This window comes from Staurois parvus, unplaced genomic scaffold (assembly GCF_062004578.1).
Source record: "Staurois parvus isolate SC_StPar_1 unplaced genomic scaffold, SC_StPar_1.0 ptg001012l, whole genome shotgun sequence".
In the NCBI taxonomy this organism is placed as follows: Eukaryota; Metazoa; Chordata; class Amphibia; order Anura; family Ranidae; genus Staurois; species Staurois parvus.
In genome coordinates this window covers 78,591-97,744 of record NW_028318808.1, presented here as the reverse complement: position 1 = coordinate 97,744, position 19,154 = coordinate 78,591, and the positions used below count along the sequence as shown (strand labels likewise).

Below are 19,154 nucleotides of genomic sequence, written 5' to 3'. Positions count from 1 at the left end.
ACACATTCCCATCAGATTCAACACTTTGGACCCCCATTTCTGAAATTCTATAACCGCTTGGGTAATGCAATCTTCAGAAATGAGAGACAACACAAGCATTTATAGGCCTGCAGACATTCGGGTACAATGTTTCTGGTGAGTGCGGAATCTGATGGGTAGAGGTCTGTAACTGATGTGCAGTAGTTGGAATACTATTACTTTACATTGGTATTCCAGGAGTGCATGGATGTGCAGTGGCTGGACAACAAAATATACGAGGGTGGCGCTGATATTTGTGGACTGATGGTTGGCCCCACACAGACTGGTTATATTTTCATGGGGGGGGGGGGGGTGTAAGTGCTGATGTGCAAATGGTCTGTATGGCTCTGACTGTATTCCGTGACATTCTGACACTGGTTTATTCCATTAGATCTTTTTTTTATTGTATTTCCAACAAATGAAAAAAATTACAAACTTATAAAGAGAACTTACATTTGAATGCATCAGTTGGATCTTTTGTATGGGATTGTTGTTGAGTAGAACACAAAGGAACAACACTGCTGACCCTGTAAAATCCTTTATTTAACATGCTATCAACACATTCCTTCAGTGAAGCACCGCAAAATATTAGTTCCAAATATAGTAATATAAATTGGGAAACCTGTCACCATAATAAAGATTTGGTAGTAAGTGAATGGCTGTCAAAGCAATCAACAAACGGCGGTGCAAAACACCTGCATTATGCAGCAAAGCCTCACCTGCCCAGGTGTCTCTTCTCATTCCATTGTGGTTGGTGGGGAAGGACAACCACAACACTTATCATGGCTGCGAGTCAGAATGAGAATTTGGCCAATTAAGAGACACACCACAATAAGCGACATAAAAGGGAATGAGGCCCAGAGTGTGTCTTCTGTGTAATAAATATAAATGCAGGCACATGAGCAGCCACGGCAAAATTTCAGTAACTTCAGTTCCACAGGTATAAGATCCATCTATACACACCTATGACTCTTAATGGATTTGCATATTGCACTTAAAAAAAATGTACATTTACTTAAAATACATACAAAAAAAGTATAGCAGTACCTGAGCAATCGTCTCTCGTATTTAGGATTATTTTCATATCAATAAGTTAAAAAGTTAAAGCAGAACTTCATGAAAAGTTTTATTTTGGTCATTTCTGATGCATACAAATGTTACCTCTCCTGAGGTGTATACCACGGATGGATCAATGCAAATTCCTTCACCTGCTTTTGTTCAGTTCAGGTAATGAAGCTCCCACTGTACCTCCAGCCTGCTGCATCTCTCATACAAAGAAGTACTAGTATTGTTCATCAACCCTCCTCTCCTCTTGGCCATTCACTGCGCACCTTGTAGTCTGTGAACCATTCATAGTATACAATCCTTGAAATTCATGAAGACTGAAGCAGACAAATTTTGTGAAAATGTTTCATTCGTTCTAAATGTGGTGCAGAATGTACCAAATCCATGCCAATAACTTGTACTTGAATTCAGCACATGCTATGCCACTTTTAGAAAACAAGCAATACTCTCCCAAAATGTGTGTGTGTGCCAGTGTCTCTCTGCACACCAAAAACGAGTTGGTCTTAATGAGCTCCAAGATACGAACTGCCAGTATTTTATTTGTATTTGGTGCATTTTACAACAAACTGAATTTAGTGCATTGCTGTTAGAACCAAAAGTGTCACAAATGCTTCATGAATTCGGCGCAATACACTAACAAGAGAGATGGATACCAGAAAAGTGGTTCAGCAGCTTAGCAGACATTGCAGTGATCCAGCTGCAGCAAATACCTCTGGAGAGGTAACGAAGAAAATCAGAAACAAAAAAGCTTTTTCTGGAGTTCTGCTTTAATGGAGATAAAAAGAAATAGAAAAAACATGAAAAAGATAAATTGAATGACAGTACAATTGTCAGGTATAACAAAGTGAAAAATAGATTTGGTAGCCCCATCCTCATTAATTCTCTGAATTCAATGGGATTCCAGGACTGGAGTTGCATTGCAGCAGACAAGAGGCCAAGCTTCGGGTTCTGATATCAATGGGCATGGAGTGGTCTCTAACAGCTGACTGGTAATGTTTTGAAGCCTGCTAATGGGCAAGTCCCATTAGAAGAAGATTTCCACTCTTTGCAGAATAGAACTCCTCCTCGTAGTCCTACCCAACCCCCACAGTACAAGCACTGATTGCACAGCTTAGAAGGGAGAACCTCTGCAACATTTCCTTTGCTGAAAGTCCTGTTTAGGGAGATTTCCTCTCACATATATAGTGATCAATGGGACAGGACATGAGGGGAAGTCTCCCCAAGGGAAGCAGACAGCAAGAAAGGTCTGACAGGTTCTATCCCTTCCCCACTCCGTCCAGAATAAAAATGGTGGAGTTTTCCTTCTAGCTGTATTCAGTGTGTCAGTTGGAGATCCTGCCCGTCTCATTGAGGTAGTGAGCGGTTTGATCTTGGCTCAGACAGTAACTGCCGTCGTGTGTAGCCATCAGGGAACATCCCTCTCTATTATCCAAGGGTTTTACATTGGAGGAAGTTGAATGACTTTGCCAATTACAGTCATTTCCTTGTTTGATCTGCAGCAGAAATCTTGTCACTGTTGGCAAGTTAAACAGGACATAAAAATGACAAAAAAACCCCATGTGTGAGGCTGCGGTCTGCTTTTGTACGGCTCCCCCCACATCTCAGAATGATACTACAGAACTCAAATAGAAGGCACAGGTACTAAGTAATGAAAGCGCATTAACGTGGCAGAAAATGATGTGTCAGATGATCTCAGAATCTTTGGCTGGTCTAGATATCTGGAATGAAGAAAGGCCTTATTGACCCCTCATCCACAATCTATGAACTGAAGTAATATTCTGATAAAATATCTTGGATAAATGACATCACCAAGACACAGTATGTCACCAAACCCTCAACTGATAGACCAGCTGTTCAGTGACACCAACTATAAAGGGAGGTTCAGCTTTGGCACAACACTAACAGTTTGTAGAGCTTTGACAGATATAGTAATACTATGCAAGTATAAAAGAACACTCTTCCTGTAATGGCGGCATGCAATGTCAGAGCAAACAACAATGTCTGCTCCAGACAGCTTGTGTATCCAGCCCACCCTGGTCACAGTTCAGCATGGGGTAGCTTGCAGCCTTGTCTACTGGAAAGCCCTGCAAAGCAATGGACTGCAGAGCTGCACCAGGTCATTGAATAAGGCAGTAAAGATAATCATAGTGCAGGAACCTATAACAATCAAATCATTTTTGATGAATTGATTTACTGAATTTGACTTGCTGCTCTGGGTTATTACATTTTGCCCAGCAGATAAAGCCTATAAGGAAAACTGGTTCAGAAAAGGCCAAACAAATAACACCAGTAACAGAAAACATGGAAACACCGAGGGCCACTTATATCTTTGACTCATCTCAATGGGCTGCATCTGCTCATTTATCTCCTCTACACATGAACTGGTATGATGATGTCTCTGTATATAGCAAAGTTGGAGGTCCCTGTTTGTAAACGATCACTCCGCAGCTAATGAATAATTGGTTCTATAATCCTTCCAGAGAATGATCATGTGGTAATATATCTAGTAGGGGCAACAACAGAACAATTGCCTGATTACCGCTTTACTACCCTTAAAGCATCTGACCAACATTTTCTGTCCTTTCCAATAGTTAAATCAATTTAAAAATACAATATATAATAAAATCAATATAGTAAAAGAGGAAAACAGCGTGAGCACCAAGCAATTTCCTAATGAAGTACTAGTTGTTATTGCCACTGTCTTCCTCGGCGGCCTTGCCGCGGCCATCTGCTGTAAGGCCCATTACATCCATGCCCCTGAGGACGCACACCGTGACTATCAGTACCATTCACACTACAGTCACCATATTTTTGTGGTATGTGTGGAGCTGGATCCCACCCAGGAGCACCATTCATGGGTCTATCATCCGGCTGCTGGGCAAAGTATCTCTTGGGATAGTGTCGGTGTCTTCCTGGTCGTCCTCTAGAACACCACAGAAATGCAAAAAGTTAATGACAGATGATATTGAGAATCTATGGAAGACACTTACTGGGGCAAGCTATACAAACAGAGCTGCTGGCCCAGCTACCAAATTCATCTCTTATGATGATGTATCAATTATTCAACTTTCCATACACAATCTAACCAAAAAGATTATTTGCAACAGACAAAACTTCTCCCGAACAGAAATCCTTGAATGTGGGAGGAGCCAGTGATAACATTTCTGGATCTAGGTTTTTAGAATTTTCACCTCTATACAATCAAAACATTTAACTAAAAGATTCTCTCTATATTGACACACACACACATATATATATATTGGGGAGGGAGCACTCCACAAGGTACATAAATTCAAATTTGCTCATGCCTCCACCCTATTATTACAAATTTATACTAGTCATATAAAAACGATCACTGAGATGTGTTAACATAACTGGCAAAAACCCCATTGCTGACTGCAGACAGATATCATTACAAATCCGAATCCTATATATTAATTCATATAACAAAGAGGGAATGACACACATAAATACATGTAATTACAATTCTGACAATCATGTCCCAAAACTGCGTGTATATATGTGTGTGTTATATATTTTTTAATGTTTCAAATAATTGAGTACCTAAAACACCAGTTCAACTATTCATGAAAGAAATTTCAAAGAGAAAGGACCACAAGAAATGGCTGTAGGGCAAATGGAACAGCAAATTCAATGGCCCATTCGGTCTCCTCTTCGCTCTGTGTGGATTTAATGAAGATACGTAGGTTTTTTTATTCTGAGTCATATGGCTGAAAAGCCAAATACTCTTGAGAGCAATCTTATGGATGTATATATACTGAACACAAGTATGGCCAGGCATGACTAGGGTCGCTGGTTCAAATCCCAACCACGGCACCACCTGCCTGGAGTTTGCATGTTCTCCCTGTGCCTGCGTGGGTTTCCTCCGGGTACTCCGGTTTCCTCCCACACTCCAAAGACATGCTGGTAGGTTAATTGGCTCCTGTCTAAATTGGCCCTAGTATGTGTATGTATGAATGTGAGTTAGGGACCTTAGATTGTATGCTCCTCGGGGGCAGGGCCTGATGTGAATGTACAATATATATGTAAATTGATGGCACTATATAAGTACCTGAAATAAATAAATAAATATGATCATTGCATGTATAACAGTCCCTTATACATCAGGGTCAGAGGTTTAAGTCTGGTGAGGAAGGGGACCATGTCATTATTCTTTCATCTTTAAGGCCTTTACTGGCTAGCCACGCAGTGAAGGACTTCAATGCATGCAATGGAGCATGTCCTGCATAATATCATGGTCTTCTTGAAAGATGCAGACTTTGTCCTGTACCACTGCTTGAAGAAAGTGTCTTCTGAAAATTGGCAGTAGGTTTGGGAGTTGATTTTAAGTCCATCTACAACCTAAAAAGGTCCAACCAGCTCATGTTTAATAATATCAGCCCATACCAGCACCCCACCTTGCTGGCCTGAGTGGAAGTGGAGCTCTGTGCTTGTTACTGGTCTAGCCACAGGCCCATCCATCTGTTCCACCAAAAGTCACTCCCCATCTCATCCGTTCATAAAATCTTTGAAAAATCTGTCTTCAGATATTTCTTGGCCCAGTCTTGACATTTCAACTTCTGTGTTTTGTTCAGTGGTGGTTGGGTTTCAGCCTCCCTCACCTTGGCCATATCTCTGAGCACCTCGTACTTCTGGCCTCTCCAGGTAGGTTGCAGTTCTGGAATATGACAGACCTGGAGGATAATGACTTCCTGGGAGCTTCACGTTTGATTCTTCTTAAATCTTTGGCAGTTCATTTGCATTTCTTTTTTCTCAACACATTTCTTGCGGCCCTGCTCGATGCAGAGTAACCCCCTGCCCAGGGAGCAGCCGCTCATCTCCAGCTGAAGACGATCACCAAACAGGCAGCTCCGACGAGCCCTCCTCCTGCCTGTTGAACCCCCCACAGTGGTGGACCACCAGGGCCGGTTGCAAAACTACACTTACTGCACATATTTAAAAAAAAAAAGTATATATATATATATATATACACACGCACACTTTCCTCCTAAAGTGTTAGACTCACTCTAAGGGGTGAAGTTGTGAGGACTGAAGGTATTTAAAGAGTAGAGCTAAAGGCAAAGTTTTTTTTTTTTTTTTAATTTTGGATGGAGTAATGGAGTGTAATGGTAATGTCCCATTGGAGAAATTTTCTTCAGTTCCTGCCCCATAGCCAAAACAAGGAGTGAAAGGAAATACCTCCAAAGTGAAGGAAGCCCTGGTTGTCATAAGAACCAGTGTCCCCACTGCAAGGTTTCACCTCTATTCTTGCTCTGGTGACAGCCCAAAATTTGGGATTTTCTTTCACTTTCAATGATAGCGGTCACCAGGACAAACAGAGAGGGGGAATCTTCTGAAAAGGGACACAGACAGCAATAAAAACCTGACAGGGGGTCTCATCCCTCCATCCAACACTAAAACAAAAACCGGCTTTGCCTTTACTTCAAGTATTAGAAGAACACAATACCTAAAATGTTGCTGTTGATTTTCTTCTGTGTGTGGGGTGTGATGTCCTGGGATATGAGGATGTGGAAAGCCTGGAGGAGGAAGCCTGGGGCCATGACTGGCAAAGGGAAACCTGTAGATATGACAAAGAAATAATCCACATTGAGATATGAAATGGGAGCTCACAGGTGTAAAATGCCACTAATACTGGACAATAAAATAGATGTAAACCCGATCACTAAAACCATACATAAAGGTTTACCAGGTTTGTGACATTCCAAGCGGTTTTAGTAAATCTGCAGCGATTACGACCAGAGAACCGCCATGAGAAGTCCATGTTCAGGTGTTCTGGGTTACAAAGCTCTGCTCCTCTCTCATCTGAGATTGCAATAGAGATCACAAGTGGCCTTTTCATTGCACTGTCGCCATCATCAGGAAATCTGCCCTAAGAATGACTTGGAGTGTTGGTTGGCTCTCTCAGGGTGCATCTATCCCATTGGATCCCTGTATACTGGAGCAAGATTTCCCTACATTGTGGTGCAGAGGACCATCATATCAGATGGAGTATAGAGGACAACCACCTACAGCTATGTGATGGTTTCACATGGACTTGAAAGTCTGAGTTGATCCTTCTCCCCTCAGTTTAGTAGATTTTCTTAAAGGATAAGGCAACCTTTTTTTTTTTTTAGAAAAAATAATAATTGCACATCTTTTTGCAGGTAAGAAAATGTGCATTTATTTATTTATTTACCTGGAGCCTGTAAAATAATGCACTCTTGATCAGCAGATCGTGGGTGCCATGCAGGACTCCTGCAGACTTGTCAGTGTATTCTGCTTGTACATCATATGAGCAGACAGATATACACACAGACAGGAAGAGGCAATCAACTACCAGAGAGCTCAACAGCGCCCTCACAGTTCATGGAGAACTACAAGCTGACAGCTGCAGATTCTGTCTGTACTTCTAGTTTTCCATTCACAGAAATCTGTAAATTAGTGACATGACCAGGTGGGCGGAGCCCTGCATGGCAGTGGTTTTTAAAAAATAGTAAAAGTGAGTGGGGGGAAGAAGATCTTGCTGTCTCTAAAGGCAGCGGCTGCAGAAGTGGGAACATGTTACAAGCTCCACTCTAAAAATGGGTTTAGCATGTAACATGTTCCCAAAGGTGAACTTATTCTTTTAAGCCAATAGATGCTCTTGACGATAAATAAACCACATATTAAAGAAAAGAACTCCCAAAAGAAAAACCTAACATGTTTCACCTAAAAGGCTTCGTCGCGTGTGCCCTACACAGGCTACATATGCAAAACGGTGGCCACCATATTTGGGACCTGTATTTAAAGCTGGCCATTTTGGCCATGCATGCGTCTTTTGCATGACATCATCACGCACGTATAATTACATTACTGTGATATGCATTCAACAATCAAAACCTTTATTTCCAATCTTTCTGCAAAAACATCCCGACACATTCCAACCAGCAGGGGGAGAAAGTCCTATTGCCCAAAATGAGGAAAAATCTCCCTCTTGGAGAATTGTTTGGTATTACCACATGAAGAGAGACACTCAAGTGGTTACGGTTTCATTCATGCCATTCTCCACCATTCTGCTTTACTTCCATATTTTTAGTTATATATTTCTTTACAATATATGAAGCCTATGATATAAACACAATTTTCAGATGCAATTCCAAGGAACGTCCAACAAAAATAAATCATTAGTATTCACAGACAGTTTTAACATTCATGAACAAAAGGCAAAACCGTAACGCCCCCATTAAGGCCATGGTGGGATTTGGACCTCATCTGAAGATCCACCTTGACTCTAATCTCTGCACTTTTTTTATTGAGATCTCCTTTTCTTTGACCCAACTTTATGTCCGGTCAGAACTTCATAAAGTCAGGTTTTCCTCAGATGTACCTAGCTACAGGCTTTTCTCTTTTTTTTCCCCTGAGAAATGGCATGCAGACATAATTGAAATGCATGTAAAGAGAAGTGCCTGCAAAAAGGTTTCATGAGACCAGCAGCACTGAGATGGAACAAAAGGTTTAAAAAGGTTGAAAAATGTCCAGTTAGACTTACTGGTAACTGCTTCTAGGAATCATCCATGATGGCATACCTGAGCGATGATAGGCTCCTCCCTGCCATGAAGCAATCATTAAGCAGCCTTTAAAACCCCCCACCCTCCCCTGCAATAAAAGTAATCTTCTGCACCCGGGAACACACCACACCGGGGTTTTCCACCCATGCAGGGCAGGAAGTAGGCCTGTCTTGGAAGGGATCCAGGAGTTGGCAGAACAGGAAGTATTGGTACCAGTATCAATCAACAGACCATGAATGTCCAAGGCAAATTTTTGAATATGAATAGAAACATTACCTTGCCCAAAGGAAAGATTTGTTCCTAAAAAAGATTGTGAACTGCCGCACTCGTAGAGTAGTTTATCTTTTCACTTGTCAATGTGGAGCTTTTCATGTGGGTAAAGCCATAAGGGAATTTTGGCGCTGTGTACGTGCCCACATATATGCCAATGAGATAGATGACTTATATTCTCCATTGGCAGACATGCTGCCATTGATCAGCAATATTGTCCAGTCTCAGTTACAGTGGGGATCAAAAGTTTGGGCACCCCAGCTAAAAATTTCTTTATACACATTTTTAGCTGGGGTGCCCAAACTTTCCATCCCCACTGTATGTTCCTTGCTTTGTAAAATATTCCACAAAAGTCCAGGGGTGGATACGGGGACAGGAGGGTCTACAGAGAGAGATGAGATGGATTCACTCTTTGGGGGCTACTGTTTCCCCAGTTTGAATGAATCCCCTCATTCAAATCACCTTTACCTGTTTAATTTGTTTTTATTATATTTGGTATTTAGCTATATATTTTTTAAGAACGACCTTTTTATGTTTTCTGGCAATCTATGTGAGTGATATATTTGTGATAATGGGTACAATAGCCTATGTATTGTGTTTGTGGTCTACTGTCCTGCTTTTTTTTCTGTTTTAGGTACCGTCATATTCCCCCTGATGAAGCTTAGATACTCTGAGATGGAGTGTTGTGTGAGCCTTCGGTAGAGCGAAATTTGTCCTGCGATTCTGCATTGGTTCCTTTTTGCCTAGACCTGCATAGCAACATGAGACTAATTCGACATTCTATGAGACAAGGAGATGTATAACTGGGACTTTAAGACTGGGTTCACACTGATGCTGTGCGGGAAATGCTGCAAGTCCTGTGTTTTCCGCACTGCAATCGAAATGGCATTCATGCAACTCTGCTGCAGGTGTCGATGTTAAATTAATGACACACTGAAACAGATTGCAAAACGCAATGCGATTGCCAGAAATGGCCCGGGTGAGAACACCAATGTGATGCGATTCACCTGCAGGTAAAAAAAAAAAGAGGGTCCTGCCCCTTTCTGGTGCAGATGTGATGTATTTTGATCCATACAAAAAGTATGGCTCAAATCGCACCGCAGATATTGCATGTAATTCGCACAGGAATGCGGTGCAATTACTGTGCAAATCACATGTGGTGTCCTGCACCGCATTAGTATGAACTCGGTATAAATATGCTTCAAAACGGTGACCAAACAGTCATACGTTAAAAGCCACCTTTAGAACATTTTACACCCGTATTTAGGGTGTAACATGTTCCATGCCCCCCCCCCCCCCTCCTCCCCAGGACAGCAGGCAGGGGCTCTTGTCCCCCATAGCCACGGTCACATTTAAAATAGTCTGTCAGCACAGCTGCATCATTCACATTGCAAATGAATAAACTACAAGTACGCTGATCAGCACGCCTGTAGTCCATTCATTCTTCCTCCAGCTTTATGCAGCCTGTATGAGGTATAGGCAGAAAGCTGAGGGTAGAGTGTGCAGGAGCCTGACATTGCACCCACCATCCACCGATCAACTGATTACTAGTGCAATGTTTTGCAGGCTCCTGTAATAAATACTCATTTATTTTTATGCAAAAATATGTACATTTACGATTTTTCCTTAACGATGAACTTAGTCTTTAAGCTAAGGGTGATTTTTTCTGTGAAGGAAGGTACACACCTATAACCCATGATGTACGCATCATTTGCCTGTGTCCTGAACTGTACAATTAAGATGTAATATTTTCATTTTACAAATAAAAATGTGTTAAGAAATGCAACAGTGCACACTGTCTATAGATAAGAGATTATAAGGATTCATTAAAGCAGAACTCCGGTTATATTTTTAAGGTATTTTTGGAATTTGATGTAGTGGTTTAAATTATTTTCTAATTTAATGACTAAAGTACACCGGCACAACACACACCTGAGTTTCAGTGGTTCTGCAATAACGTTTAGAAAAGTCAATGAGCTCAGCTGAAATATTTCTACAGAAGGATGTAGTAATAAAATCGCAGCACTCACCCAGGTGGTCTTTCGCCCATCTGTTGGAAGCCGTATTGAGGTCCAGGTATATACTGCCCTGGTAGCTGGGAAAATGAAGGTGCAGATACTCTAGGTTCCCAACTTGGATTGGCACATGGTGGGCATTAAGGTGGAAAAAAAGATGTAGAAAAAAATCAGCTGTTAGAAAAATTTTTTACAATATAGAAACATCCCAAAAATAGAGAATCAATCATGCAAAAACCCAAAGGCAAAGTGATTCTAAAAATGACTGCAAATACTGCAAATCCAGTGTTTGAAGAAAAGCTTTATATCACACCAAATTTATCTGTGCAGAAAAGAAGAAATTCTAACATTATAAAGACTTAAGATACAAGATAGTGTGCAAGTATAGTATGTATTACTTTGAAAACCCAAAAATGTGTAACACAGACATGGTGAATCAACATTCCTTCCACTGAAGTGAAAATGTCTTAATCTGAATGTAAATGGATAGAAAACTGGCTAAAAGATCGTATTCAGAGAGTAGAGGTTAATGATTCATACTCTGAATGGTCTAGGGGTGTCGGAGTACCCCAAGGTTCAGTGTTAGTGGGGAACCCCAAGGTTCAGTGTTAGTGGGGAACCCCAAGGTTCAGTGTTAGTGGAGTACCCCAAGGTTCAGTGTTAGTGGGGTACCCCAAGGTTCAGTGTTAGTGGGGTACCCCAAAGGTTCAGTGTTAGTGGGGTACCCCAAGGTTCAGTGTTAGTAGTGGGGGACCCCAAGGTTCAGTGTTAGTAGTGGGGGACCCCAAGCTTCAGTGTTAGTGGGGAACCCCAAGGTTCAGTGTTAGTGGGGTACCCCAAAGGTTCAGTGTTAGTGGGGTACCCCAAGGTTCAGTGTTAGTAGTGGGGGACCCCAAGGTTCAGTGTTAGTAGTGGGGGACCCCAAGGTTCAGTGTTAGTAGTGGGGGACCCCAAGCTTCAGTGTTAGTGGGGAACCCCAAGGTTCAGTGTTAGTGGGGTACCCCAAAGGTTCAGTGTTAGTGGGGTACCCCAAGGTTCAGTGTTAGTAGTGGGGGACCCCAAGGTTCAGTGTTAGTAGTGGGGGACCCCAAGCTTCAGTGTAGGCACCCTTACTTTTTAAATTTATTTATAAATGATATGGGGTCAGGGATTTCAGTCTTTGCAGATGACACCAAGCTGTGCCGTGGAATAACGTCCTTACAGGATGTCTCCAACTTACAATTGGGCAACTATGTGGCAAATGAGGTTTAATGTTGATAAATGTAAGGTTCTGCGCTGGGGGGGGGGGGGTCAATGGTGGAGAAGGATCTGGGGGGGGTCAATGGTGGAGAAGGATCGGGGGGGGGGGACAATGATGGAGAAGGATGTAGGGGGGGGGGTCAATGGTGGGGAAAGATCTGGGGGTTGTGGTAGATCACAAGCTTAATAATGGCAGCAATGCCAAGCTGCGGTTTCTAAAGCGAGCAAAATCCTCTCTTGTATTAAAAGAGGTATAGACTCCAGAGAGAGAGAGAGAGAGAGAGAGAGAGATGATATATTACCCCCCCCCCTCCCGGTACAAATCATTAGTAAGACCTCATCTGGAATATGCAGTTCAATTTTGGGCACCAATTCATAAAAAAAACATTGGGGAACTGGAGAAAGTACAGGGAACGGCAACTAAACTGATATGAGGCATGGAGGAGATCAGCTATGAGGAAAGATTAGAGGAACTGAATGTATTCTCTACTGAGAAGAGGAGATTAAGGGGGGATATGATCTCCATGTATAATACATAAGGGGGGATATGATCTCCATGTATAATACATAAGGGGGGATATGATCTCCATGTATAATACATAAGGGGGGATATGATCTCCATGTATAATACATAAGGGGGGATATGATCTCCATGTATAATACATAAGGGGAGATATGATCTCCATGTATAATACATAAGGGGGGATATGATCTCCATGTATAATACATAAGGGGGGGGATATGATCTCCATGTATAATACATAAGGGGGATATGATCTCCATGTATAATACATAAGGGGGGATATGATCTCCATGTATAATACATAAGGGGGGGATATGATCTCCATGTATAATACATAAGGGGGGATATGATCTCCATGTATGATACATAAGGGGGGATATGATCTCCATGTATAATACATAAGGGGAGATATGATCTCCATGTATAATACATAAGGGGGGATATGATCTCCATGTATAATACATAAGGGGGGGATATGATCTCCATGTATAATACATAAGGGGGGAGTGCAGCAACTTAAAAGGTGAAACTAATATATGAGACTCATTACATGCAAAGCAAGATAGTTCCAGCCGTGATTTGTCATCATTGTGATGATTATGGCTTACAGCTCATGAAAACCCCAAATCCACAATCTCAGAAAATGAGAATATTGTGAAAAGGTGGAATATTCTCGGCTCAAAGTGTCCCACTCTAATCAGCTCATTCAGCCATAACACCTGCAAAGGGTTCCTGAGCCTTTAAATGGTCTCTCAGTCTGGTTCAGTAGGAATCACAATCATGGGAAAGACTGCTGACCTGACACCATCACTGACACCCTCCATAAGGAGGGAAAGCCTCAAAAGGTCATTGCAGAAGAAGTTGGATGTTCCCAAAGTGCTGTATCAAAGCACATTGATAGAAAGTTATGTGGAAGGGAAAAGTGTGGAAGAAAAAGGTGCACAAGCAGCAGGGATGACCGCAGCCTGGAGAGGATTGTCAGAAAAAGGCCATTTAAAAGTGTTGGGGACTTTCACAAGGAGTGGACTGAGGCTGGAGTCAGTGCATCAAGAGCCACCACACACAGACGGATCCTGGACATGGGCTTCAGATGTCGTATTGCTCTTGTCAAGCCGCTCCTGAACAACAAACAACGTCAGAAGCGTCTCACCTGGGCTAAAGAAAAACAGACCTGGTCTGCTGCTCAGTGGTCCAAAGTCCTCTTTTCTGATGAGAGCAACTTTTGCATCTCATTTGGAAATCAAGGACCCCGAGTATGGAGGAAGAATGGAGAGGCCCGAGGATCCCGAGTATGGAGGAAGAATGGAGAGGCCCGAGGACCCCGAGTATGGAGGAAGAATGGAGAGGCACAAGGACCCTGAGTATGGAGGAAGAATGGAGAGGCCCAAGGACCCCGAGTATGGAGGAAGAATGGAGAGGCCCAAGGACCCCGAGTATGGAGGAAGAATGGAGAGGCACACACTGCAAGATGCTTGAAGTCCAGTGTGAAGTTTCCACAGTCTGTGTTGATTTGGGGAGCCATGTCATCTGCTGGTGTTGGCCCACTGTGCTTCATTAAGTCCAGAGTCAACGCAGCCGTCTACCAGGAGGTTTTGAAGCACTTCATGCTTCCTTTCGCAGACGAGCTTTATGGGGATGATGACTTCATTTTCCAGCAGGACTTGACTGAGAAAAGCACCAAAACCTGGTTCAATGACCGTGGGATTACTGTGCTTGATTGGCCAGCAAACTTGCCTGACCTGAACCCCATAGAGAATCTATGGGGCATTGCCAAGAGAAAGATGAGAGACATGAGACCGAACAATGCAGAAGAGCTGAAGGCCGCTATTGAAGCATCCTGGTCTTCCATAACACCTCAGCAGTGCCACAGGCTGATAGCTTCCATGCCACGCCGCATTGAGGCAGTAATTGCTGCAAAAGGGGCCCAAACCAAGTACTGAGTACATATGCAGCTTCTACTTCTCAGAGGTGCGATATTGTTCTATGTACAATCCGTGTTTTATCGATTGCATGGAATATTCTCATTTTCTGAGATTGTGGATTTGGGGTTTTCATGAGCTGTAAGCCATAATCATCACAATGATGACAAATCACAACTGGAACTATCTTGCTTTGCATGGAAGGAGTCTCATATATTAGTTTCACCTTTTAAGTTGCTGCAGTGAAATAAATTAACTTTTGCACCATATTCTCATTTTTCGAGTTTCACCTGTAGAATACATAAGGGGGATTATATAAGGAGATCATATCCCCCCCTTATGTATTATACATGGAGATCATATCCCCCCCTTATGTATTATACATGGAGATCATATCCCCCCTTATGTATTATACATGGAGATCATATCCCCCTTATGTATTATACATGGTGATCATATCCCCCCTTATGTATTATACATGGTGATCATATCCCCCCCTTATGTATTATACATGGAGATCATATCCCCCCCTTATGTATTATACATGGAGATCATATCCCCCCCCTTATGTATTATACATGGAGATCATATCCCCCCCCTTATGTATTATACATGGAGATCATATCCCCCTTATGTATTATACATGGAGATCATATCCCCCTTATGTATTATACATGGTGATCATATCCCCCCCTTATGTATTATACATGGAGATCATATCCCCCTTATGTATTATACATGGTGATCATATCCCCCCCCTTATGTATTATACATGGAGATCATATCCCCCCCCTTATGTATTATACATGGAGATCATATCCCCCTTATGTATTATACATGGTGATCATATCCCCCCTTATGTATTATACATGGAGATCATATCCCCCCTTATGTATTATACATGGAGATCATATCCCCCCTTATGTATTATACATGGAGATCATATCCCCCCTTATGTATTATACATGGAGATCATATCCCCCCTTATGTATTATACATGGAGATCATATCCCCCCCTTATGTATTATACATGGAGATCATATCCCCCCCCTTATGTATTATACATGGAGATCATATCCCCCTTATGTATTATACATGGAGATCATATCCCCCCTTATGTATTATACATGGAGATCATATCCCCCCTTATGTATTATACATGGAGACCATATCCCCCCCTTATGTATTATACATGGTGATCATATCCCCCCCTTATGTATTATACATGGAGATCATATCCCCCCTTATGTATTATACATGGAGATCATATCCCCCCCTTATGTATTATACATGGAGATCATATCCCCCCCTTATGTATTATACATGGAGATCATATCCCCCCCCCCTTATGTATTATACATGGAGATCGTATCCCCCCCTTATGTATTATACATGGAGATCGTATCCCCCCCTTATGTATTATACATGGAGATCATATCCCCCCCTTATGTATTATACATGGTGATCATATCCCCCCCTTATGTATTATACATGGTGATCATATCCCCCCTTATGTATTATACATGGTGATCATATCCCCCCTTATGTATTATACATGGAGATCATATCCCCCCTTATGTATTATACATGGAGATCATATCCCCCCCTTATGTATTATACATGGAGATCATATCCCCCTTATGTATTATACATGGAGATCATATCCCCCTTATGTATTATACATGGAGATCATATCCCCCCTTATGTATTATACATGGAGATCATATCCCCCCCTTATGTATTATACATGGAGATCATATCCCCCTTATGTATTATACATGGAGATCATATCCCCCTTATGTATTATACATGGAGATCATATCCCCCTTATGTATTATACATGGAGATCATATCCCCCCTTAATCTCCTCTTCTCAGTAGAGAATACATTCAGTTCCTCTAATCTCTCCTCATAGCTGATCTCCTCCATGCCTCGTATCAGTTTGGTTGCCCTTCTCTGTACTTTCTCCAGTTCCCCAATGTTCTTTTTGTGAATTGGTGCCCAAAACTGAACTGCATATTCCAGATGATCCAGGCAATATCCGATTGCCTCTCGGGGGGTCAGGAAGGAATTTTTTTCCCTGCAGGAGCAAATTGGATCGTGCTTTCCTGGTTTTTTTGCCTTCCTCTGGATCAACTGCGGGTGTAGGATTATAACTTTTCTTTTTTTTATGGTTGAACTGGATGGACTTTTGTCTTTTTTCAGCCAGACTATGTAATTTTCTAAGGATATATGTGCAATGGAACAGAATGAGTGCAATAAGAATTCCTAAAATGGAACTTTCACTTAAATTGATGAATTTACAGAGTACAACAGTAAGGCTGCACAAATATACCTTCAAAATTAGACACCTTCCAAGTTAGTATTGTAAAGATGCCCTTTGACCTTAAAAATCTGATCATGCCCAGGCTTGTAATTCTAAAACCGTTACAAACCAAATCTGTCTCTGATTTAGGGGCTAGCTCACACCAGGAATCAGGCAGGAACGCGCTCTAGGAAGTGTTCCAATTAAACAGGCTCAGACAGACTGAGATCTAGAAGAAGTATGGATTTCGTGTTTTTTCTCAAATTATACTTACCTAGGTGGATGCAGCATCAGTCCCCTGCCAGCTCCAAGTGTGAGAAGTCAGCGCTCACATGACTGCTGATCGTTGAGTTCTCACAGCCATTCTGAGCAGAGAGCGGTAACTGTCAGTCACCACTCTCTGCTCTAAACCCCCCATCGCTGGAGCACTGGGCTGTGGAGGGGAAGAGGCGGATCGCTGAGAGCCTGAGCCAGGTCCCGCTCCAGACCCTGGGGTGGATCCAGACTTTAAAGCCGGGATCTCTTCCCAGCCTGGACCGGCCCGCTGTCAGCTACAAATGGGTGCAGAACGAACTGCACTCCTGTGCTCCACAGGAGAAGACAAAAGAGCTTTGGCTGTACTTCTTTAAAGGCTAAGTTCACCTTTTGGGAAAAAAATATTAAATGTATATATTTCTTCAGGAAAACAAAATGTGCATTTATTGTTTTCTCCCACAGGAGCCTGGAAAGCATTGCCTGTGATCAGCAGAACTAAACTACCTAATGGCAATGGCTATAGATCCTATATATGCCGTATGACTAAGAATAAAAGGATTTGCTGAAAGCGCTATTACACCCAAAACTGTTATATTGCAGTCATTAGATGTGGTAGCTGCATTAGTTCTTTTTTTAGGCATTTTTCCCTTCTGTTTTCAACAGGTGATCTGGCCAGTAGCACACTTCCTGTATTAGAACGCCCCCAGGCTGGATGAAGGAGCAAAGGGGGCACCTTTGGACAGCAGCATTGTCAGTCTCGGGGGAGGGGAGTGTTAGATGGACTAGCAGATATAGGGTTAGATTTAGTTTAATATGTTAAGAAAACTGTATACAGGGATGCCAAACATACTGAAAGCCAGATTCATGGCTTACACACACTTCTTTGTTGACTTTAGCTTGATAGTATATGGAAGGCCCTTTCCTAGTATATCTTTGTATATATTGTATTTTAGACACAGCTCTGTTACATACAGTATACATCTTTCAGGTACAGAAGATATTTTGTTTCTTGGACAGAATAGTTTCTTCACAGCGTCTTCCAGCTGTATTTCTGAATAGAATTTATAGGAAACCACTTCAAAATCCTAAACATCTTGACTTACTAAGACTACGTTGGCCTATAGCGTGTCCCCTCCATGCAGTGCAGCTCCATGTGTCTGCTCTATGTCATATAATCCGTGCCCAGAGCCAAAGCCAGTGAATAATTGTGGAATATAGGATGGAACGAACTCAAATATTACCCCGGAAACCACCGCTGCTCCTGATGACACAGAGGTGGTCTAAAGTCAGCCACCGACTTAACATGCTGGGGTCTGGCCTTAGACAGAACAGACCTGTCTGATCCTGGATGGCTTTTATTGTAATGAGAAAAAAACATAATGAGAGCAGAATTCCATACAAAATCACACTGGGAAAGTACAGCTCAGTTATCATTTGCCTCCAATGACCTTCAAAGATGGTTAAAGCTGCACTTTGTGTTCTAAAATCTGCATTAGGAACAGAACTTAATGGAATGACACGTGTCCCATGTGCTTGTAGCTGCTGTTCTCCTTGAAATCTTGATTGCAATGCTCCCCCCCCCCCCAGGTATACAAGCCCACCCTCTCCAACCCTCTGCTTCATTCATGGTAGTCATACCATCACTTTCCGCAATGAAAAGCTCTCTATGAATGGAGGAGGCAGACCTTTCATTCCTTTGCCTCCATTTCATTGCAGGAAGTGGTAGTGTGGCTTCTGTGAATGGAGCCGGGGATTGGAGAGGGCGGGAGAAGGTGGCACTTTTGACAAGTGTCTGTGACAGGTGGAGCTGTTCATATCCACCCCCACAGAACTGGAAGATCACAGCTGCAGGGCATTTAGTGGGGTCCAGGACAGAGGATTGCAAGAAGCAGAGTAGCCACTTACACAGGTGACACTCACCATTCATGTAAATAAATCACAAAATATCAGCTTTGACATAAAATACAGGTTTACAAGTGTAAAGGAGCTAGCAGTCAG

At 42.2% G+C, this 19,154-nt stretch overlaps 1 protein-coding gene across 2 annotated transcripts in view; it reads right to left on the bottom strand.

Annotated features, from left to right (window-relative positions):
- Positions 1–540: 540 nt before the first annotated feature.
- Positions 541–19,154, bottom strand: part of LOC149441207 (RNA/RNP complex-1-interacting phosphatase-like) — a 43,671-nt gene continuing 25,057 nt past the window's right edge. Inside the window, exons 8-10 of one of the 2 annotated variants that reach the window (XM_089657617.1) lie at positions 10,931–11,032; positions 6,551–6,661; positions 541–4,006 (exon numbers count right to left, since the gene is read on the bottom strand). In XM_089657617.1, the coding sequence (XP_089513743.1) occupies positions 3,772–4,006; positions 6,551–6,661; positions 10,931–11,032 (448 nt within the window). In that variant the 3' untranslated portion in view covers positions 541–3,771. The remainder of the gene's footprint in view (positions 4,007–6,550; positions 6,662–10,930; positions 11,033–19,154) is intronic. The other variant, XM_089657618.1, reaches the window with a different exon arrangement.